We start from the raw sequence: 22345 nt of genomic DNA on the forward strand, positions 1-22345 counted from the left end.
CACACCTACATGTGCTGGATAAAAATCAGGAGGCATATCTCTGCTACAGAGGTACCCTCTGAGGAGCTGTTCTAATCCCCATACCAGGCCACACAGCCCAGGGTTCCAGTGTCAGAAAGAGAAGTTCCCATAACTTCTGGGTGTAAAAACCAGTGGGGAGTGTGATTGAATGAGACAGAGGCTGCTGGGGTCCCACCCAATTCCTCTTAAAGGGCCCATGCATGGACTTACATGGACTCCTCCCTCTGAGCTCCAGCACTGGGGCAGCAGCTCAAAAGGTACCAGGGACGTGGGGAGGAACTGAATTGTCTGGCATCAGGGAAAAAGCTGGAGGGACAGTTTTCTGTGCTACAGAAGTACTAACAGTGGGCACTGTTCTTTTTCTGAGGCCCTCCTCCACATAGAGCTGGCAGGTGGACACCATATCTGAGTCTACATAAACCTGGCTCACACTGTTTGCCCCATCCTGGTGATTCCCAGAGACCATGCCCCACCTAACTTGTGGGCTCACCCAAGCCATGCCCATTGCCTTTTCCATACAAACTGCCTGTCTTGGCTCCTATTGCAGACTTTTCTAAAATCTCTCAAAGGTTCACAAACACAAAACAAGCAGCACCTGGCCTCAGAATGCCCCATAGGTTTTGCTAAGTGGATCCTGACCTGACACTAGCAGCAGCTGGTATTGTTTCACAGCTTGGCTGCTCATAGGCACCTCCAAGCCAGCACAACTAGCAGCCATCAGCCGATCACTCTGTAGCTTATTCCAGGTGGCCCCAGGCAGGGCATAGGTGGTGGCTGACCTTGTACCTCCTAGGTGACCCCAGAACCAGTTCACCCAGTGGAGAGCTTTAGGCCATGCTGAATTACAACCCTATGACCTCCACGAGTGACATACTCTAGGGGCAGACTCAGTGAGCACCAAAAATCCACTAAAGGAAGTCCTGCTCCATAGGGTCAGCTCCTATACAACAGCTCCTCCACTTAGTTGCAGCTGGTCCTCATAGCTAGTTGGTGTGGGGGTCAATCCCTCCCAGTGATGCCAACATGAATCAAGGATCAGCTACAATAGGGCAGTGCACATAGCCCACACAGAGGTGCACCTGAAGTGCCTAGCTTGGGTGAGTGGGGAGGCTATGTCACTGGGCCTTACATGACACCTACTACACAAGGCCACTGAGTCTGGGAGATGTAGCAGCTCTATGTAATACATAGAAACAAACTTAGTTTAGCAGCCAAAATGAGGAGACAAAGAAACAGGTCCCAAATGAAAGAACAGAAGAAATCTTCAGAAAAAGAGCTAAATGAAATGGATGAAAGCAAACTATCAGATACAGAGTTCAAAACAATGGTTATATGGATGTTCAAGAAACTTAGTGAGAACTTCAGCAGTATAAAAAAAAATAGAAGCCATAAAAAAGAACCAGTCAGAAATGAAAAATAACACTAACTGAAATGAAGAATAATTTACAGAGATTCAACAGTAGAGTAGATGAAACCAGGGATCAATTCAGCAATTTGGAATATAGCAAAGCAAAAAACACCTAACCAGAACAACAAAAAGAAAAAGGAATCCAAAAATTGATTATAGTGTAAGGAGCCTCTGGGACAACTTCAAGTGTACCAACATTCACATCATGAGGGTACCAGAAGGAGAAGAGAGAGAGCTAGAAATTGAAAACCAATTTGGGAAACATAATGACACAAAACTTTTCTAACGTGGTGAAGGAAATAGACATACAAGTCCAGGAAGTGCAGAGAGTCCCAAACAAGATGAAATCAAAGGCCCATAACAACACACATCACAATTAAAAAGGAAAAGGATAAAGACAGAGAGTCTTAAAAGCAGCAAGAGAAAAGCAATTAGCTATCTACAAGGGAGCTCCCATATGACTGTCATGTGATTTCTCAACTGAAACTTTGCAGACCAGAGGGAGTGGCAAGAAATATTCAAAGTGATGAAAAGGAAGGACCTACAACCAAAATTACTCTACCCAGCAAAACTATCATTTAGAATCGAAAAACAGATAAAGTGCCTCCCAGACAAGAAAAAGTTAAAGGGTTTAGTTACCACCACACCAGTTACCAGAAATATTAAAGAGTGTTCTTTAAGAAGAAGAAAATAAAAGGTAAAAAATATGAACAATAAAATGGCAATAAATATATATATATCAACCGTTGAATTTAAAAAACAAAGGAACAAGCAGTACAGAAACATTCATAGATACAGAGAACATTTTGATGGTTGCCTGATGAGAGGGGGGTTGGAAGGATGCGTGAAAAAGTTGAAGGGATTAAGAAGTACAAATTAGTTGTTACAGAATAGTCATAGGGATGTAAAATACAGCACAGGGAATACAGTCAATAATATTCTAATAACTATGTATGGTGTCAGATGGGTACAAGATTTATTGGGATGATCACTTAGTAAGTTATATAATGTCTAATCACTGTTGTGTACACCTGAAACTAATATAATATTGTATGTCAACTGTAATTGAAAAATAAAAAATGATTGAATAGTCCCCCCCCCCCCAAAAAAAAAAGGAAAAAAAAAAGTCACCTTCCAGGAAGACTCTCTGACAATATATCATAGCAGTTAAGAGCCCACATCCCACAGTCAGCCAGCCTGGGTTCTAATCCTGACTTTGCCACTTCCTGGTGCTTTGACCTTGAGTTACTTAATCTTTCTGGGCTTCACTTTCCTCATTTTTAGAAGGAGGATAAAATAGTACCAAAGTAATAAGGTTGTTGTGAGTGTTCAATTAACACCGATTGCTTAGAATGTGCCTGACTTATGGGGAGGGCTGTCATAGTCATTAAACCTAAGATGGTATATATTATAAGACACACCATTATTTTATCAGCTGCTTAAATAGTGTCAATTAAAGTAGTAAACGACAGACCCCAGGCCTGTGTGGGATGAAGACTGTCATGGTTATGCAGAGGCCAGGAGAGCTAAGGGTGGCCCTCATAGAGGGGGCAGACACCTGGGAGGGGAGATTTTTCCAATCATGTGATGATCACAAGCATTTACCAAGTGTCAGGCACTCTACTGAGTACTTTGCATGTGCACTCTCATTTAATCCTCACTACTTCCAGAGGAGATAGATGTTACTCTTATTCCATCAAACAGATGAGAAAACAGCCTAAGCAATATTCAGCTAGTAAGAGGGGGAGCTAGAATTCCAGAACAAAAGCTCTCAGTGACTTATTCTCAAAGAAGATATATATCCTGGGAGAGTCTTAACCTCACCTGGACTTGAGAGGTCTAGGAATCTTGGGGAGGACTCTAGAGGACAGAGGATAAAGGTGAAACTGCTCTGGAGAGGGAGGGGCTGGGAAAGGCCTAACTGAGTCTCTGGTAGATGGACAAGAGCTGTTAGCACCTTAGAGCAAACCAAAGGATCTAGTTTCTGAGTGGTCATTCTGCTTGTTCTATTTTGTCATTCCTGATTCTTAAAGGAAGTCCTCTTGAATATGACAGTCCTGTCTCATTTCCGCTCTGGGAAGCACAGGAAAAAAAAGTCAGATGTCTGGGTTAGCCAGACTACTAAAATTGGGAGGAGGGTGCCACTTCCACCCTGAGGCCCTCATGGAGATGGAAGCAGTGGGATCAAAGCAGAAGATAAAATGCTGTGGGATGGAATCAAGAGCGACCTAGTTTTCTCAGTGCTAGGTTCTGCTGGCTATTTTACCAACAAAGGTTACATTCTTTACAAAAGGTCAATACTGGGAGTTCATATGGAAGCACTGGGCATGTGTACCATGTTGTAATCAAGAGCTGCAGCCAAGACTCCAGAACTGGGGAGATAGCCAAAGTTATAAGAAGCAAACCATGGGAATGCAGGGACCTCAGCAAGGAATCCAAGTATGGCTGCTGGATGGCATCCTCCTAGTTGCAGCCACTCTGGAGAGGCCTCAGGCTCTGGCTAGCTTCTGCCTTCAACTCCTTATGGTACCTCTTTGCTCCTGACAATTCTATAGATAGTACATGTACCAGAAGTACACAGCACAATGTAGATGTTTAGTAAATACAGTGGTACCTTGCTTTTTGAACCTCTCCATTGATGAACATTTCAGTGTTCGAATGCTGTAAACCTGGAAGTAAGTGCTTCGGTTTTCGAACATGCCTCGGAAGTGGAACATGCCATGTAGCTTCTGCTGAGTGCAAGATCCTGAGGCCTAGCTGTCAGCTATTGAGCCCTGAGCACCTGTGCAACACAGAGGTGATATTTGAGCTTAATTGGAGACTGTGTGCAATCAGTCTGTGCTCATCTCATCTCAGGAGCACTCTTTCAACCAATTTGTTTTTGTAACTGTGTGCAATCAATCTGTGTTCATGTCATCTCAGGAGCCCTCTGCCAATCACCCCTTGTGAGAAATGGATAAAAGCTGCAAAGCCAAGAGAATCATTAACAGAACAACAATAGAGGTAAAGAAGGAAATTATTTCCAAACATGAAAGTGGTGTCTGTGTATGTGACCTGGCAAGGCAGTTTGATATGGCCAAATCTACAACTTGTACTATCTTAAAAAATAAAGAAGCCATTAAAGGAGCCAGTGTTGCAAGAGGTATTAAAACACTTAAAGAACACAGACAATTGAAGTAGTGGGAAAATTGCTTTTCATATGGATAAATGAAAAACAGTTGGCTAGTGACAGCATTTCTGAGAGTATGATTTGTGAAAAAGCTTTCCATTTGGATGCTGAATTCATCAAAAACACCTCTGGAACAAGTACTGAGAGTGATATTTTCGAGGCAAGTAGAGGGTGGTTTGAAAAGTTTAAGAGGAGAAGTGGCATACACAGTATGGTAAGACATGGTGAAGCTGCCAGTGCCAACAAAAAAGACACCAACCAATTTGTTTTGGAATTTAAAGATTATGTAGAGGCAGAGGGTTTCCTTCCCCAACAAGTTTTCAACTGTGATGAGACAGCTCTCTTTTGGAAGAAAATGCCAAAGAGGACCTACATAACAAAGGAGGGGAAATCATTGCCAGGACACAAGCCCACGAAAGACAGGCTAACTCTTTTATTTTGTTAGAATGCAAGTGGGGATTTTAAGTTGAAGCCTTTACTAGTCTACCATTCTGAGAACTCCAGGGTATTTAAGAAAAACAATGTCATAAAAAGCAAATTGCATGTGATGTGGAGGGCAAACAGCAATGCTTGGGTAACCAGGCAATTTTTTATTGAGTGGGTTCATGAAGTATTCAGGCCAACTGTAAAAAAATACCTCCAAGACAAAAATCTTTCAATGAAGTGCCTGCTTGGTATGGATAATTCTCCAGTTCACCCTCCAGGCTTGGAGAACAAGTTGAAGAAAGAGTTCAGTTTTATCAATGTAAAGTTTTTGCCCCCCAACACAACTCCACTCATCCAGCCTATGGACCAGCAGGTCATATCTAATTTTAAGAAGCTTTACACCAAAGCACTGTTCCAAAGGTTCTTTGAGGTGACCTTGGACACAGAGCTAAGTCTCAGAGAGTTATGGAAGAATCATTTCAATATCCTACATTGCTTACATCTCATAGACAAAGCATGGAGGGATGTATCTCATAGAACAATGAAGTCAGCATGGAAGCATGGAAGAAATTGTGGCCAGAAGCAGTCCCTGAACATGTATTTGAGGATATTGAAGAGGATGCTCCTATTCTTGAGGATATTGTGTCTCTGGGAAAGGCCACAGGCTTGGAAGTGAGTAGTGATGATGTGGCAGAGTTAGTGGAGAACCACAAGACTGAACTCACCACAGAAGACCTTCAAAATGTTCTGATGGAGCAGCAACAGGTGGCAACTGAGGAATTGTCTTTGGAGGAGAAGAAGAGAAGAGAAAGTGTTTCTACTGCACTGATCAAAGAAATGTGTGCAAAATGGGTTGAAGTGCAAATTTTTGTTGAAAAATATCACCCTGATAAAGCTGCTGTAAGCCATGCCAATAACACTTTCAATGAAAATACTATGTCTCACTTTAGACAAATTTTAAAACATCGGAAAAAGCAAATGTCAACTGAAAAAATTTTAGTGAGGGAAAGATCCAGTGAGTCTGAACCAGGTGTCAGTGGTGTAAAAAAATCAAGGGAAGGAATGGGAGGAGAGGAGTCACCTACAGTGATTCTGGAAGAGGGCTACAGAACACCTGAAGAACAGTCACCTATTGTGATTATTGAAGGGGACCCCCCATCCAAACCATGACTATCATCATTGTAGGTAAGAAAAAATTACATTTTAATTTTTATCATCTACAGTACTGTTTTTACATTGTGTTTATTACTATACAGTACAGTATATTGTGTTTATTGCTTTCATTGTGTGTCATTTTATGGATCTGTGGTATCATTAGATATTAAAATTCATGTTAAATTGCTGTTTTAGGGGTTGATTTTAAAGCTCTGGGACAGATTAATCCATTTTTGCATTACTTTCTATGGGAAACCGCACCTCAGTTTTCAAACGTTTCAGAACTTGAATGGTCTTCCGGGACAGATTACATTAGAAAACCGAGGTACCACTGTATATGCTAAATGAATGGATAAATGAATGAATGAAAAAGAAAGTGCAACAGTCTCCACTGATGGTGGTGCCAGGAAGCCTGTAGGAAGGGGACAGGCACTTCTTCTCCTTCAGGGATAGCACGGGCTGAACTTGCAGAGGAGATAGGAGTGCCCTCCCCACTCTCCCTGCGTGATGTAGCCACACAACCCAGCACCTGAGCATCTGATTCCCCGACATAAGCCTCCTGGGAGACATGTTCTGAAAGTCCCAGTTCTTCAGGGTACTCTGATCCCCCCTGTGTGACTGAACTCAGTAGGGTGAAGCCAGAAAGTGGTAGGGCACACCTAGTGATTCAATAGGTGGGGAAGAGGGGCTGCCTGTGTGCTTGAGGTAGGGAAGAATGGTCCCCTTTCCAAAGTTACACAGTTCAATCATTCTCTGAGTCTCTGTGAAGAGCTTCTCCAGAAAAAGACGGTCCCAAAGGTCCCTGCTGGGTGCAGCCAGCAGACTCCTTTGCAGGACCCGAGCACAGCGTAGTAGTGTCACCAATAGTTGGATGGCCTGTCAGTGCACTCCCCAGGCTCATGCTGTAACAATAGGAGTGCTTGACCCTGGGAAGCTGACATCTGCGTCTCTAGCAGACTCCCTTCTCTCTCAGGCAGACTGAATCCCCACTGATTTTCACCACCAGATGCTATGAGGGTTCCTCTTCTTGTCTCTGTTGCTCTGGGTTGGGGATCCCTGTGTGGAGTTGAGACCCTGTGCGCCTGGGGGAGAGAGTTTTGCAGCTGAGATACCCCTCCAGCTTCTCAGCTGCTGAATGTGGGTGTGGAGGTTAGCCCTTTCTGCATCTCTGTCCTTCTTACCAGTTTATATGTGGCTTCTATAAATCCTTGGTTATAATATTTCAGTTCAGCTAGACTTCAGTTGTTTATTCACATTGATTGCTTTATAATTTAGGTGTAAGTCTAGTTTGGGGCTTGGGGCAGGTGAGTATAGCTTTCCCCTACTCTGAAGCCATCTTGAAATCCTTGCCCATATTTAGTCTAGTTTATTTTAATTGAGTTATATGAATTCCTTCTATATTTTGATTATTAACTCCTTGTCAGAAATAGGATTTGCAAATACTTTTTTCCCATTCCATAGATTGCCTCTTCTTTTTGTTGATTGTTTCCTTTGCTGTGCAAAGGCATATGCGGATACACAGTGAGGCTATTTTCTATAAATACTCAGAGGACAGCCTTGCTAGATATAAAATCCTTGGTTACCATTTTCTTTCATTGAATTAGAAAAAATGCTGTTTCATTGTTGCCTTGTTTCATACTTTTTTAAAAAAAGTCTGATGCTAGTCTGATTATTTGTCTTTGTAAGTTATTTGATCTTTATGTCTGAAGGCCTTGAAGATTTTTTCTTTTTATATTCTGATACTTTTACTAGGTTTGTTTCAGAGTTGATTGCTAACTATCTAGTTAAGCAGAATTGTAGTTCATAAAGGAGAGACAGAATAAATGCTTTTTTCTTCCTTGTGGAAAACATCAATTTTAAGATATATGAGTTGTCAGGAACCTGGCAGCTTAAATAGTGATAATAAGGGCTGTTTTTTTGGATGTGTTTTGAGTTCATGGATCTTCATGATTTACTTCAGTCTCTACTGTCCTTTTATACAAAATGCCTGGCATACATAACTCAAAATATGTTAACATCCTACTGTCCTAAGTTTTTCATTATTTCAAAATAACCTTGAAATCTAAAGGTCAGCTTTCAAATTTAAGTAAGTACCTGCCTATAAAGGAGTAAATTTCATTTTCTAAAGAAGATAAGGAAAAATTGTTTCTATTAATATTCAATAAAACCTAGGATTCTAAGAAATTTTACATAACAGTTTACCTAAACAATCTACTAATTTCCTATAGTTTATTCTATAAAATATTTTTCTTCCACATATTGTAAAATAAACATTTGCTGAACTGATTGTTACATGATCTAGTGTTATGCGATCATGTAATGAAAGACTCTTTTTAAAAACATATACACAGGGATAGAATAAAAGCTTACCATGGAATCTGTAACTCTAAATTTCCTGTCTTCTGTGGTTTGAACATAATTATGTTACATTTACATAGCGATTTTTAAAAAATTTTTAGATTGGGTTTATTTATTCTTTTTTAAAAGGGAAAAAAAGGAAAGCTATGCTTGTTTGTATACAAAAGAGACTTAATCTCTTTGTGGCTGCCCAGACATTTCTTTTACCACAGAACCAGTCTTTGTAGCGTTTATGAAAGACATAAATTAGAATATGTGCTTTACATATTTGTATCAATAAGAACATTTTTACTTCCTTTCACTTGGTTATTTGGTTTTCATCTGTATACTTTTTAAAACATGTGGAGTTGACTTAGATACCAAAATGCCAAATGAAAAGTAATTATGTGAATCATTTAATCTTCTAAATCTCAGTTTTCTCATTTTAAAAGAAGCTCTAGAGACTTTTAATTTGAGGATTATGTGGATTTTATTTCTCCGCATTATATATATCATCCAGTCAGTTGTGATATGGACTTAGTTCAATAGCTGAATGAATGGGCTGTTCACTACTATTTCCTGTGAGAGGGGAGAATGGGTGCTCACAATGAAATTAAAAACTTTTAATATGTGAAATATAACACATGAAGTACAAATGTAAATGAACATGTTGGTAAGTTATTAGAAAGGGAAGACTCATGTAACTGCCACCCAAGCCAAATAGAATATTTTCATTACTCAAAAAAAAATCCCAGGCAGCCCCTCCTTTTACAGCCCACCAGTGCCATCTCTTCTCATTCTAGACAGAGTCCCTCTCTTGCCTTTTATAGTAATTACTATCTTGCTTTGTTTTCATAATTTTGTACTTGAGAATGCATCACTATAAAGTATAGTTTAATTTTGTTTCTCTTTGGAAACAAATGGAAATGTATAGAATGTATTGGTTTTTGTTTGACTTTTTTTGTTCAAAATTTTAGGTTACATGTTCAGTTTGATACATTTTAACAATTCTATTCACTCATATAACCTCCAGCCAAAAGAAGATATAAAATATTTCCTTCCCCCAAGAAAGCTTACTTATGCTATTGTCCAATTAATCCCCACCCACCATTATAGATTAGTTTTGGTATTACAGGAGTGGAATTTCTAAGTCCTAGGGTGGAAGTTTAACTTCCAAATAGTATTCAAAAGTAGTTGTACAGTTTTACACTCCCATCAGTGCCAATATTTAGCGTTGTTAGTCTTTTTAAAAAAAATTAGGCCTCCTAATAGAAAAATGGTATGTCATTGTAGATTTCATTTGCATTTGTCCTATAACAAATGATGTTGAGTGTAACTAACTTTCCATGTGCTTACTGCCCATGTGTATTATTTTGTCATCTATTCAAGTGTTTTGTCCTTTTTAAATTGGATTGTTTGGGTGGTTGATTTTTTTAGTGATTTGAAGAAGTTCTTTATATATTCTGAATACAAATTCATTCATTGTTAGATTTATGTCCTATAGAGTAATTTTCCCTTCTCTCTGTGCGTCTTTTTTTAATCAGTCTCTCTGAGAGAGCTCATGGCACTTTTATTTATTTATTTATTTATTTATTTATTTATTTATTTATTTATTTTATTACCTATAAGCTAAAAATGGTTTTAGGAAACAAAAACAAAAACAAAGAAGAATATGCAACAGAGATCCTATTTTGCCTATAGAGTAAAAAATATTCATTATCTGGCCCTTTACATAAAAAGTTTGTGCTCCCTTGTTTAAGTGGTTTATCAACATTATTCATCTTGTTTTTATTTTATTTATTTTACTTATTTGGGGCTTAATTTGTTCTGCTTTTTCTAGCTTAAAGTGAAAGTTGTTATTGTTGATGTTATAGGTCAAGTCTTTTCTAATATAAGCATTTAGAGCTATACATTTCCCTCTAAACACTGTTTTAGCTCCATCCCACAAATATAAATTGTGTTTTCATTTTTATTCAATTCAAAATATTTTCTACTTTTCTTTGTGAGCTCTCTCTGGCCCAGAGGCTATTTCCAACTATTGCTCAATTTCTAAAAAATTGAGTTATTTTTTAGATACTACCTTATTATTGATTTCTAGTTTAAATCTAGATTATATTCTGCATGATTTTATTTCTTTCATATTCACTTTATGGCCCAGTCATGTGGTCTGTCTTCTAAATATCCCATTTGCATTGGGGGAACAAATGTATACTCTGCAGTTGTGTGTAGTGTTTTAAAAATGTTGATTAGATCAGTTATTTAGGTATGTTGTTCAGTCTTCTATATCTTTACGTTTTTGTTTTTTTCTTCTGTTTTTTCTATCAACTCAAGAAAGGGCTGTTAAAATCTTCCACCATGGTTGTAGATTTGTTTATGTCTGGTTTTCCCTCTGTAATTTCCGTCATTGACAGTGATAAACTGATTTTCATCTTTACTTATCTGCCCAGTCTCCCTGTATGTAAAAATCTTCCATCTTCATCCTTCCCCTGTCCCCTTTGTAGATGTTCTCCTCACCAGCTTTGGCTCTGGTTCACCATGCTGGACTGATCAGGTACCAGGATGCTCTCTTTAGCCTGTTTTGGCTCTAGTTCCCCAGGCTGGACCACATTTCACTTGTATGTCTGCATTCCTCAACCTGCTCCCCCTCTGAATTCCCATACCAGGCTGTTCCATTGTCTTAACACCTCTTCACCCTGTTCGGGCTCTGTCACCCCACAATAGCTAGTTCTCAGTGGGGATATCCTCCCTCATCCTGCTAGGGTTCTGTCTTTCCCCCATTGAGTTGTGTCCACAAATAATCTAATTATTTTATTTAGAATTGGATCTCCCATCCCTGGTTTCCCCTACACATAGAGATTACCTATGGGCTCTCAAACCCCATGCTGGGCCAGTAAACACATCTTGCCTTCCACCATGGATGCCTACGTGGTTTTGCCCCACAACATGATTTTAGTGCTGAATTATTCAGGAGGCACAGGGAAGGGGCTTTACCATCATTTTGAAGGATATTTTCACTGGATATAGAAATATAGATTAATTCTTATTTTTATTCTAACACTTTATAAATGCCATTCTGCTACCTTCTTGCCTTAATGTTTCTATGAGAAGTAAGCTTTTATTTGTATTATAATTCTCTATACCTAATGTGTCTTTTTTCTTTAGTAGCTTTTAAGATTTGTTCTTTATCTTTGGGTTTTAGCAGTTTGATTAAGATATGTGTAGGTGTGATTTTCTTTATCCCATTTAGGTTTCATTGAGCTTCTTGGACCTATGGATTAATATCTGCCACCAATTTTGGAAAGCCCTCAGTCACTGTCTTTACAAATAAATACCCTTTTGTCTCATTATCTCTTTCCTCTTCTTCCTAGGGCTCCAAACATATATTGTTTTATTTATAGTATTCCACAGACATTGGATTCCTCTGGGATGTGTTTTTCTGTGTGTCATTTTTTCTCTTAGTTTTTCATTTTTGGATACTTTTTATTTTTTTCCTCTGATGTGTCCAGTTTGCTATTAAACCCATCTAATAAATTCTTTACTCCTTATACCGTAGTTTTCACATCTACCATTTCCATTTGGTCCTTTAATTGCATGTTTCTGGTGGCAGAATTTTCTTTCTTCTGAATCCAATTATAAACGTTTTTGAAAAGTGCGTAATTGTAGTCAAGTTATATAAGCGCCCTTAATCAGGAAACAACAAATTATTTTATATAATTAAAATGTATCTGTTTGGTGGGTTATTGTTCAGTCATTAGATTTCATAAATGTGCTATTAAAAACAAACAAATAATGGTGCAGGCACTGACAGACCAATGGAATATAACAGATAACACTAAATATCAATTTCTATATCTACCTATTTAAATTTCTATCAAAATTTAGGATCACAGAGTGTCTGTGAACAAGAAAAAGCTGGATTCCTTCTTATAGAAAATTCAGGTAATTAAAATATTTAAGTATAAACAAAGTAAGTTATAAGAGGCCAGAATAAATATTACAGTTTTATTACTTTGGGGTACGGATGGCTATTCTAAGCATAAGCTAAAGATTAAAGTCATAAAAGAAATAATTGATATGCTTACTTACATAACATTTCAAATATTGAGAGCAAAAATGAAAGATATGCTTCCAATGAAGATGACTATTATAATAACTACTTACTCAACAAATTGGTAATTAAAGGGAATCAATTAGACATTATTTTGCCTTTCTGGAGGATAACTAAGCCCCATTTAATGAGAGGAAGCTGTTCTTTATTGAAGAACACAAGCTAATAAATAGAAAAATCAGTGGAACTTCCAATAAAATAATTCTTTTAGGGAAGGATAATTAATGGATGCTAAAACTATAAGGAAGGGAAAAGGTTGTTGGAACTGGACATTCTCAGAGTGACCAAGTGTAACCCAACAGATTGGTATTCAATGAAAATGGGAAAATATATCTTTACAATGGAGAGATCTGGTGGTCATCACTGTAATTAAATGACAAAACTTGGCATTTAAGAATTGAACATTACAAGCCTCTTGATGTGTTGCAATGTGAGGTACCTAGCATCACCTATGATGTATTTTGCCTAAAATGTGTAATTTGAATCAAGGTCAGACTTTAGTTCTAACTTCCTGTTTATAGAAAACACAGAGAATAGGGGGAAAAGTTAAATGATGCCTGAGGAAGCAATCAGACAGACTCAAACAGTGGGGCTTTCTACAAGGCACAGCCCTGATCTTTTTAAAGAGTCAATGCCATAAAAATGTTCTAGATTAAATTAGACTAAAAAGACATATCAAAAGTACAATGCAAGATCCTTTTTTTAAATCCAGGTTTTGTTTGTTTTTTAAAGAGCTCTAAAGTTTATGAGAACAATTGGGAATGTATGAATCTGAATTGGATATTTGTTTATATTAGGGAATTACTTTTAGCTTTCTCAAATGTAATAATGGTAAAATGAGTTACATTTAAAAGATGGAAATTTAAAAATTTTAGTTGTGAATTGTTATGACCTCTATAACTACTTTCAAATTATTTAGAAAACAATGAACACACACATTGCTGGATGGCACAAATGTGTTAAATTTTGAGGGTTGTGTCTACTGGTATTTATTTTACTATTTTAAAAAAACTCTTAATTATGTTTGAAATTTTCCATAATGAGAAGGAAGAAACAAATTAAGACAAAAAGTAAGTTTTTTTACACTTGATAGACTGGCAAAATTAAGATAGTAGCTGATGCTAATAACTAGTATTCTTATGATCAGTTTATAGGAATCAAATGGACATAATTTTTATGGAGAATATTCTATTAATATGTATTAAAATTTAAAATACATAAAATCCTAACAAGCAATTTCATTTCTAACTATTTGTCTTAACAAGATAATTAGTGCCTTGCAAAGAGATGCAAGGATGGCCTTTGCCATGTTATTTATTTATTTTTAATTTTTAAATTCAATTTATTGGGGTGACATTGGTTAATAAAATTATATAGATTCCAAGTGTACAAGTCTAAAATATATTATCTGTATCTTGCATTGAGTATGGAAGTTCCTAAAAAAATTAAGAACAGAGTTACCATATTACACAGCAACCCTTCTTCTGGGTGTCTACCCGAAAAATTTGAAAACATCTATTCATAAAGATACATGCACCCCTATGTTCATTGCAGCATTATTCACAATAGCCAAGACATAGAATTGTTATTTAGTTTTATTCCATTATTATAGAAGACTAGAAAAAAACTAATTTCTATCAATAAAAGACCTATAAATATAGCACATTAACACAGTACCATCTAACCATCTAAAAATGATTAATATAAATCCATACATATAGCATTCATTGATATGGAGGAAGGTTCATTACATATATTTAATTAAAAAGACAGATTATGGCCCTGGCCAGTGTGGTTCAGTGGTTGGAGCATTGTCTGGTACACTAAAAGGTGGCAGATTCTATTCCTGGTCATGGCACATACCTAGGTTGTGGGTTCAATCCCTAGTCGAGGAATGTGTGTGGGGCAACCTATTTATGTTTCTCTGGCACATTGATGTCTCTCTCTCAAACAACAAAAAATATATATGTATTTTTAAAAGGCTGACTATGAAACACCACATTTATATAGAACAATCCCATCGTGTGTGTGTCCACATGTTTTTGTTTTGAGACTAGAAAAGTATTTATTTAATTTTTAAAAATATATCTTTATTAATTTCAGAGAGAGGAAAAGAGAGGGAGAGAGAGAGAGAAACATCAATGATGAGAGAGTCATTGATCGGCTGCCTCCTGCAAGCCCCCGACTGGGGATTGAGCCCGCAACCCGGGCATGTGCCCTGACCGGGAATCGAACCCCAATCGCCTGGATCCTAGGTTGACGCTCAACCGCTGAGCCACTCCCGGCCGGGCTCAGAAAAGTCTTTAAAAGGATGATCACAGAGACCATGGGATTGGGAAAATTTGGGTGATCTAAAATGTTCTCTTCATTATAACTTTTTGTATTACAGTTGGTCCTGAATAATGTGAGGGTGAGTGTGCCAGCACCCCACATAGTCAAAAATTCCCATGCAATCTTTATCTCCCAAAAATTTAACTATCAATAGCCTACTGTTGAGACCAGAAGCCTTACCCATACCATAAACAGTTGATTAACACATATTTTGTATGTTTTATCTACTTTATATTGTGTTCTTAGAATAAAGTAAGGTAGATAAAAGAAAATGTTATTAAGAAAATCATAAGGAAGAGAAAATACTTTTATAATATATACATACATGGTGAAGCAAAAGTAGATTTATAGTTGTATGTGAAACACAATTTATTCTTGTATCATTATTTATTAATTATTGTATGATTTTCCATAGGAACAACTGTAAACCTATTTTTGCTTCGCCTTATATGTATTGGAAACAATCCATGTATAAATGGACCTGTGCAGTTCAAACACTGTGTTGTTCAAGGGTCAACTGTACTTCAATTTTCTACCTGAGAATTCATTAGTTTATAATTTGAAAAAGTCTCATATGGGGGGAAATGGTGCTTTGAAAACTGTTGATAATATTCATGATAATATGTAAATGAAAAAACCCGCCAGGAATACAAATCATATTTACCCACTGAAGCCATTCCTTGTTTTGTTAGTATTTACTGATATTGGGGAAATTAGGAATACACGCTGCTTCTGTAGTTTGTTACAAGCTGACTTCTGCAATTGTATATACTCCTGAGTTTTAAAAGAACCCTGGGTGTCCAGAATAGGAATCATTTATGTTCCATCCACTTGTTTTCACACAGAGCTTTCCAGGCCTGCCCTGTATAACTCTGCAGATGCATCCCTCTTCCCCAAGCTGAAACTACACCGTGCTCAGTACGGTCCCCAAACCTGCTGGCCGTTTCATGATTCCATCTCAGACTCCCCGTCAGTTTCAGATCCTCTTTCCTCTGTCTATTCACCTTCTTGTCCTGGAAACTCCCTGTTTACTTTCCATAGGCTCTACCTATATTATTTAGATATTCCTGATGACGCTGAGATAGGGATTTAAACTGAAGATTAAAATGTAGATTTCTTTCAATATTCAAATCAAGAATGTATGATAAATCTTTGTTTCCTAAATTAGGACAAATTATTTCATAGATCACATGGAGTGTCAGTGCAAGTTTACTTTATTGAATTTGAACCCAATTCAACTAGACTGTCTTTTCTATGGGGCCCATGCACACTCGAGTGAGGCTGCATGCTTGGATAAAAATCAGAATTTTTTTGTTCAATAATTTATAGTATATTTCTAATATATATTAGTGTATTTATAGTATCCTCTAAATAAATCTTGACTTAGTTTAATTACAGATATAGATAGAACCATAGAGTAATATATACGGTTATTTGTGTATTTATCAACCTCTGGAATGAAACTAATATTAATTATCTCATTATTATGTTGCAATCTCATTTTATCATAGGTATTAATATCCTCATTTTAATGATGATGAAAATCAAGCTTCAAGAAATTAAATATTTGCCCAATATCATGGTTATAAGTAATAGTCCTGGGATTTGATACATGGATATATAATTATCTAGTCTCTTCTCTCAGTAATACCAGTAGCCAGGTGCTGACTACTCTTAGATTGATTCCTATGTGTGTTTTATCTTGAAGAGTAATCACAGTCATAACCCCCCCCCCATCCAGGTAAACATGTAAATGTATCCAATAATAATCTTAAATGTCTAATTATTTAGGAAGTTTATTTTACTACTACAAATATTTAGTGATGTTTATAGTTGCATCAGACCATCTTTACAAAATTATTCTTCTGCCTCCAGAAGAGGTAGGTGTCTTATCATTGGGGTGACCATAAATATTAATATTTGTGTTGGTGCATTTTGCTCTCTGTTTTAGGCAAAACTTCCCTCAACTGCCTTTAACGCACTCATCAAAATCATGTGCATTTTTTTTATAGAGGAAAGGATAAATTATGTTTTGTTTATACAACCAACACGTTATACAGAGTTGATTAAGCCACTCTACTTGTTTCCTCATTGTATAAAAAAAAAGTGTTAGAGTACATGTTCTCTAGGCTCCGACACAAATATTTGATGAATGTAAGTTTGGCTGAACAACTTTCATTTAATGTTTATTGATAATGACTAATTTTCTGTGCCAGAGACAGCACTAAGTACTGGAATACCCTGTCCCATAGCCTCATGGTGGCTCTTTCACCCACGGTGTTATTGCTTAAATGTCACTCTTTCATTGACACTGTCTCCTTGTGCCCTCCACCTCCATCCCACTACCCTCTATTCTTCATCTCGGTTATATTTTCTCCATCACTTTTCAACATTTCATATAACATATAGATTTCTCTTTTTATTTTATGTCATTTCCCAAAAGAATATTAACTCCATGAGAGCAAGAATTTGTTTGCTTTCATGATGGAAAAAATCCCTGGTGCCTCAAAAATTGCCTGGCATGTGAGAGTCACTCTGTTGATATTTACTGTAAGACTGAATATTTTTCTGAGAAAAAGTTTCTAGAGCTTTTCTAATTATATTGCTTCCACAGCTATAAAATGATAGACTATTATCCTACTTTACCAAGGCCAAGTAATTCTGGCACACACCTCTACAGTCTGGCGCATTCACATCTTTTCTCCAAAGTTCGCCTGTAATAGCTTCTTTAAAGTAATACATAGAGATATAAACATAAAACCTTTGAGAATTTTTATTAAAAACTAAAATTAAAATTATTTGTTAATCATAGTTTTTCACAGGAATGATAATTTAATTTTGACATTATTGTATGTTTCCATTTTTACTGAATTGCCAATTTGGTTTCAAAACCTGTGGATTTCAGTTGTGTCCTTTAATGTGGTTTAAGGACAGTAAGTTCTTTTAGGCAAACCACATTTAGTTTCAGCCATTCTCACTAACAGTATTTATCATTGTAATTTTCAGCAAATATTAATAAATTTTTAGGAATCATTCAAACTATGGTTTCAACATAGATGTATTGACATTGCCAGAAAGAAATGCTGTAACCTTAGCCACGTCTACTATGTGGGCACAAATGCTTCACATTTGTTCTTATGTGTGGTCTCAATGGGCAGGTAAGCTGGCCAGACTTCTTAACAATTCTGGCAAATGTTAATATAGCAAAAGAAACAGAAATATAAGCACTGCATCTGTTTTGGTTTGTTTGGGTTTTTTAAATAGCCAGCAGATGTATATGTATTCATCTTTCTAGAAATGTTATTCTGCCAGCCACACAGGCTTCTGTGACAAAGTTGAAAATTTTGAAAACATAATTCAGTTTTATTTCTAATAATGTCATAGAATTAATGTTAAATTCTATTAATACTAAAGCAAGAAGAGCCAACATAGTGCTGGAAATGAGTTCAGAGCAAGATGCTAATCAAAATAAAAAACTATGTAAAAGGAGATAGACCCACTACAAAAAGACAGAGGTGTAAATTAATACCACCTATTAGCCCATCTTTATATATGCAAAAAGCAACAAAGGTGTACAGAAATTCTATATAAATGTACTTTCAAATTAGAGACAACTTCAAATGAAAACTTACTGCACTGGTTAGATTTAGAATTTGAACATGTGCTTTGCAAGTATAAAGTTAAAAATGAATGTATTTGTGTTGGGAGAGGTTTTTGATCCGTTGAGAAAGGAGGCTAGCTTGTTTTGGGTCCACCTGATCGATACTCACTGGCTGCAGTGGTGTGCCTCTGCACCAAGTACAGTGGGCAATATATGTTTCCTTTAGTCAGGGAGATTACACAATAATTGAGGTATGAAGCACACACACGATCACAATTAATAAGGCAAAGCAATGTGTGAGGAGTGCCAGAAAAAAGGACAGCAAAACTCAAAAGAAGCTTAAAGGAGAGAGAAACCAGAGGATTCGTGGGAGAGGCTTTTAAAAAATATATCTTCATTGTTGAGAGTATTACAGATGTTGCCCCCCTTCCCCTCCACCCTGCATCCCCGCCCCCCACAGGTCTTCTCCACACTGTTGTCTGTGTCTAGGGGTTATGCACATATGCGTATAAGTTCTTTGAGAAGCTTTGTTTTTAAAAAGGTGACCTTTAAGGATGGATTATCATAGGCCCTGGTCAAGTAGCTAAATTGGTTAGAGTGTTGTCCTAATATGCTGAGGTTGTGGGTTCAATCCCCGGTTAAGGCACATACAAGAATCAACCAATGAATGCATAAATAAGTGGAACAACAAATCAATGTTTCTTTCTCTCTCCCTCTCCCTTCCTCTCTCTCTCTAAAAAAAGAAAAAAAATCAATTTTTTAAAAAAAAAGATGCTTTATTATGGAATGGGCAAAGGTTTATAGTTGGGAGAATTCCTGTGGCCTCTGAATAAACCAGTGTCTCCCTTATGTGTTCACAGGGAACCCTAGGCATGCATCTACTGTGGCATTTATTATAATAGATTATAATGGTCTCTTTATCTCCCTCACTAGACTGTAGTTTCCTGAAGAACAATTAAAATCCTCATTACTTGAAGATTCTGTATTTGTGAATTTGTATGCCTGCTAAAATTTGTAACCCCAAAATCAATACTTAGAGCACTTTTGCCATCAATAGTAGACATGTGCAGAGCAGTGAAACATTTCAGTTACCTAATGAACGTGTTTCCAGCTGAGGTTGAACAAGGCCTTTAAACAGAAACACATTAAACAAGATTATATTGACCAGTCAATGAAAATGTTCTGACCAGAGGCTTTCAGGAAAAAAAAAAATTATTTCCCCTAGGAGCAATGGTTCAGTCTTTACTAATTCACTGTTTTCAGTGACTTTACAGAATGTTACTACCCCTAGTAACAAGAATTGACTATATCTTCAGTTTCGCTATGCTTAGCACTTAGTGTTTAGTAGATGGCCCAAGAGGATTATGAGCAAATGCCTGCATAGAGGGAATTGGGAGGAATAAACCAACTCATTGGAAATGTTAAATACTGAGTTCATGAATTGGCGTTTAATACCATGCAGGCAATGGGAAGCTGCTGGAGACTATCTCCCGGGGGTGATCTTTCTGTGTTGATTGAATGTGCTAGGTGGTATGATTAACAGAATAAATAACCCTGGGGCTCTGCTCTCAAGGAGTGCTGCAGAAGTTCTGAGGGGCTTTTAGGAAGATGAATTTCCCAGGGATTTAGAGGATAGATTGGAACTGGGAAAACCTGAAGACACAAAATCAAGTTTTGTAGCTACTGCAGCAATCCTGAAATGAAGTAAAGACCATGATTAGGGTGTTGCAGGGAGAACAGAGGAGTAAGGGCAGGTACTCAAGTTATTGTGAAGTAAACATCAGCAGTCAATGACTTGGTACAGAGGGAGACAGAAGTGGAAGGGACAAAATTAAACTCTGAAGTTTTAAGTTTTAATTTTGCCCCGGACTTTGTTGCTGTGTTTGCAAATGTTTTCAGAAAATGTTTTCCTCCTCTAAGGTTATTTACTCTGTAATGTACTGAGTTCTTTTAATACATTGGCTATGGGGTTACAGTCCTCATCTTTTACAACTAACTAGCTGATGAATTTTCTTGGGTTTGGAGGTGAGAGCTGGGAATAATAGATCAAATTTTACAATTAATAGTAAATTTTCAGTTAATTGTGAAATTTTGCCTGGGGGAGGGTTCCAGAATTGAGTTATCCTTTTTGTTTTAAACTGAAAATGTGTGTCATCCAAGTGACTTCCACTCTAATGATAAGTTATATCCAGCATTGTATACATAAATATTACTAATGCAAATTTTACTACTATATTTAGAGAGGGTAAGAGATCAATCATTCATTGAGAAATTGTGTGTGGAAAAACACAGAGACCCGGGGATCAACATTAATTATGTTTTCAGGGGCATAATATAAAGTAGTAAGCTTTTTAAATTCGTAAATTCTTTCTTTATAGTTCCCATAAATTGAGAAATAAAACTTTGTTTTCACTCAGCATGATATCAGAAAGCTTTAGGTTTGGAAAGCTATTTAGTTAAACTTTGGGTTAAAATACTTTCTCAATGCACTTTTTTCTTATTCAAACTTTTTTTTAAAACACAGTTTATATCTTAGTATAAGCTATTTTCATTACCAGTTGTTTTATATGGTTATGTGAAAATGACATCCTACTTGGAATCTTTGGAATAATACTTTTTTTTTCCCTGGCAAATTCATCTCAAATAATCAAGAAATGTAGATGTTTTTATGTTGATTTTCAAGAAAGAATTTGTATGGCATTTTAAGCTAGTAGTATTTATTCTGTCTGTGGCTAAATACCACATGTGTTTAACACAACGTGAGATTAAAACTTAAAGGAATTTTGATGTTCTTTATCTTTTCTCATCTGCTTGTTCAGCATATCTTTCTGAACAAAGCCTTGTTTGTAAAGGATATTAAGTTGTGTTTAGCCTTCTTCTTGACTGCAAGTACTCCACAGGCCTTAATTCAGGGTTCTGTTCCCTGGACTGATTGATACATAAACAGAAGACAGATGGTGTAGAGATGACTCTGATGATAATTCATTTTTCAGCTAGTCATGAAGATATTTTGATTACAGAGTCTTAAGTAATTATAACACAGTCTGCAATGTTAGTCTTGCTGAAAAGGGAGCACATGGAAAACAAGTTACGTGTTATTCATGCCCAACAAAGGATGCACTGTGGAGTAATGATTTTAATTCCTAATGCTAGATTAGGACTGGAGGAGTTTAAAATATGTCACATTGTAAGGTAAGTCAGTTACACACAGACCAAATAAAAAAGGTAACTGCACAGTTGTGAGGCATAAATATTTGTTTTGGGAAGTATTTAGATGTTACTATATGAAAGAAACCAGTATTTTTACATTTAGGTAACAGTCTGTGTACAGCTAATTAAAAAATTACATGACTTGATTTTAAGTTTATGTGAATCGTAATTACCATGGAGCTTGCTTTTCGTGTTATGAATTTAAAACTGAAATCAGAATGCTCACAATTCAACAGCATGTTATATCCCTACTGTTGTTAAAGTTTGGGGGGAAAAATCTAAGCAAAATGTCAGAAGGAGAAAAACTAATTAGAATTGTAAGAATAGATAGGCCACTTAAATTTTCATTTACCATACCAATTACAGTTTATATCTCTATATTTTATTTCACAATAGGATAATTGATCGCTTAGATGGAGTTCGTTTGTTGTGGTCCTTGCTGAAAAATCCCCACCCAGACGTGAAGGCCAGTGCAGCTTGGGCCCTCTGTCCCTGCATCCAAAATGCTAAGGTAACAGACTACAGATCATTCAATTCTGGGATCTCTAACACTATGTTTAATAATGTCACCAAAGGTCA

General features: G+C 36.7%; 1 protein-coding gene across 4 annotated transcripts in view; it reads left to right on the forward strand.

Annotated features, from left to right (window-relative positions):
• ODAD2 (outer dynein arm docking complex subunit 2) overlaps positions 1-22345 on the forward strand; it is a 199421-nt gene that overhangs the window by 92135 nt on the left and 84941 nt on the right. For all 4 annotated transcript variants that reach the window (XM_081142035.1, XM_081142034.1, XM_081142036.1 and 1 more), the window contains one exon: positions 22163-22277. In XM_081142035.1, coding sequence (XP_080998161.1) covers positions 22163-22277 — 115 coding nt within the window. The remainder of the gene's footprint in view (positions 1-22162; positions 22278-22345) is intronic.

Source organism: Miniopterus schreibersii, assembly GCF_964146895.1.
Source record: "Miniopterus schreibersii genome assembly, chromosome: 1".
Taxonomy (NCBI): Eukaryota; Metazoa; Chordata; class Mammalia; order Chiroptera; family Miniopteridae; genus Miniopterus; species Miniopterus schreibersii.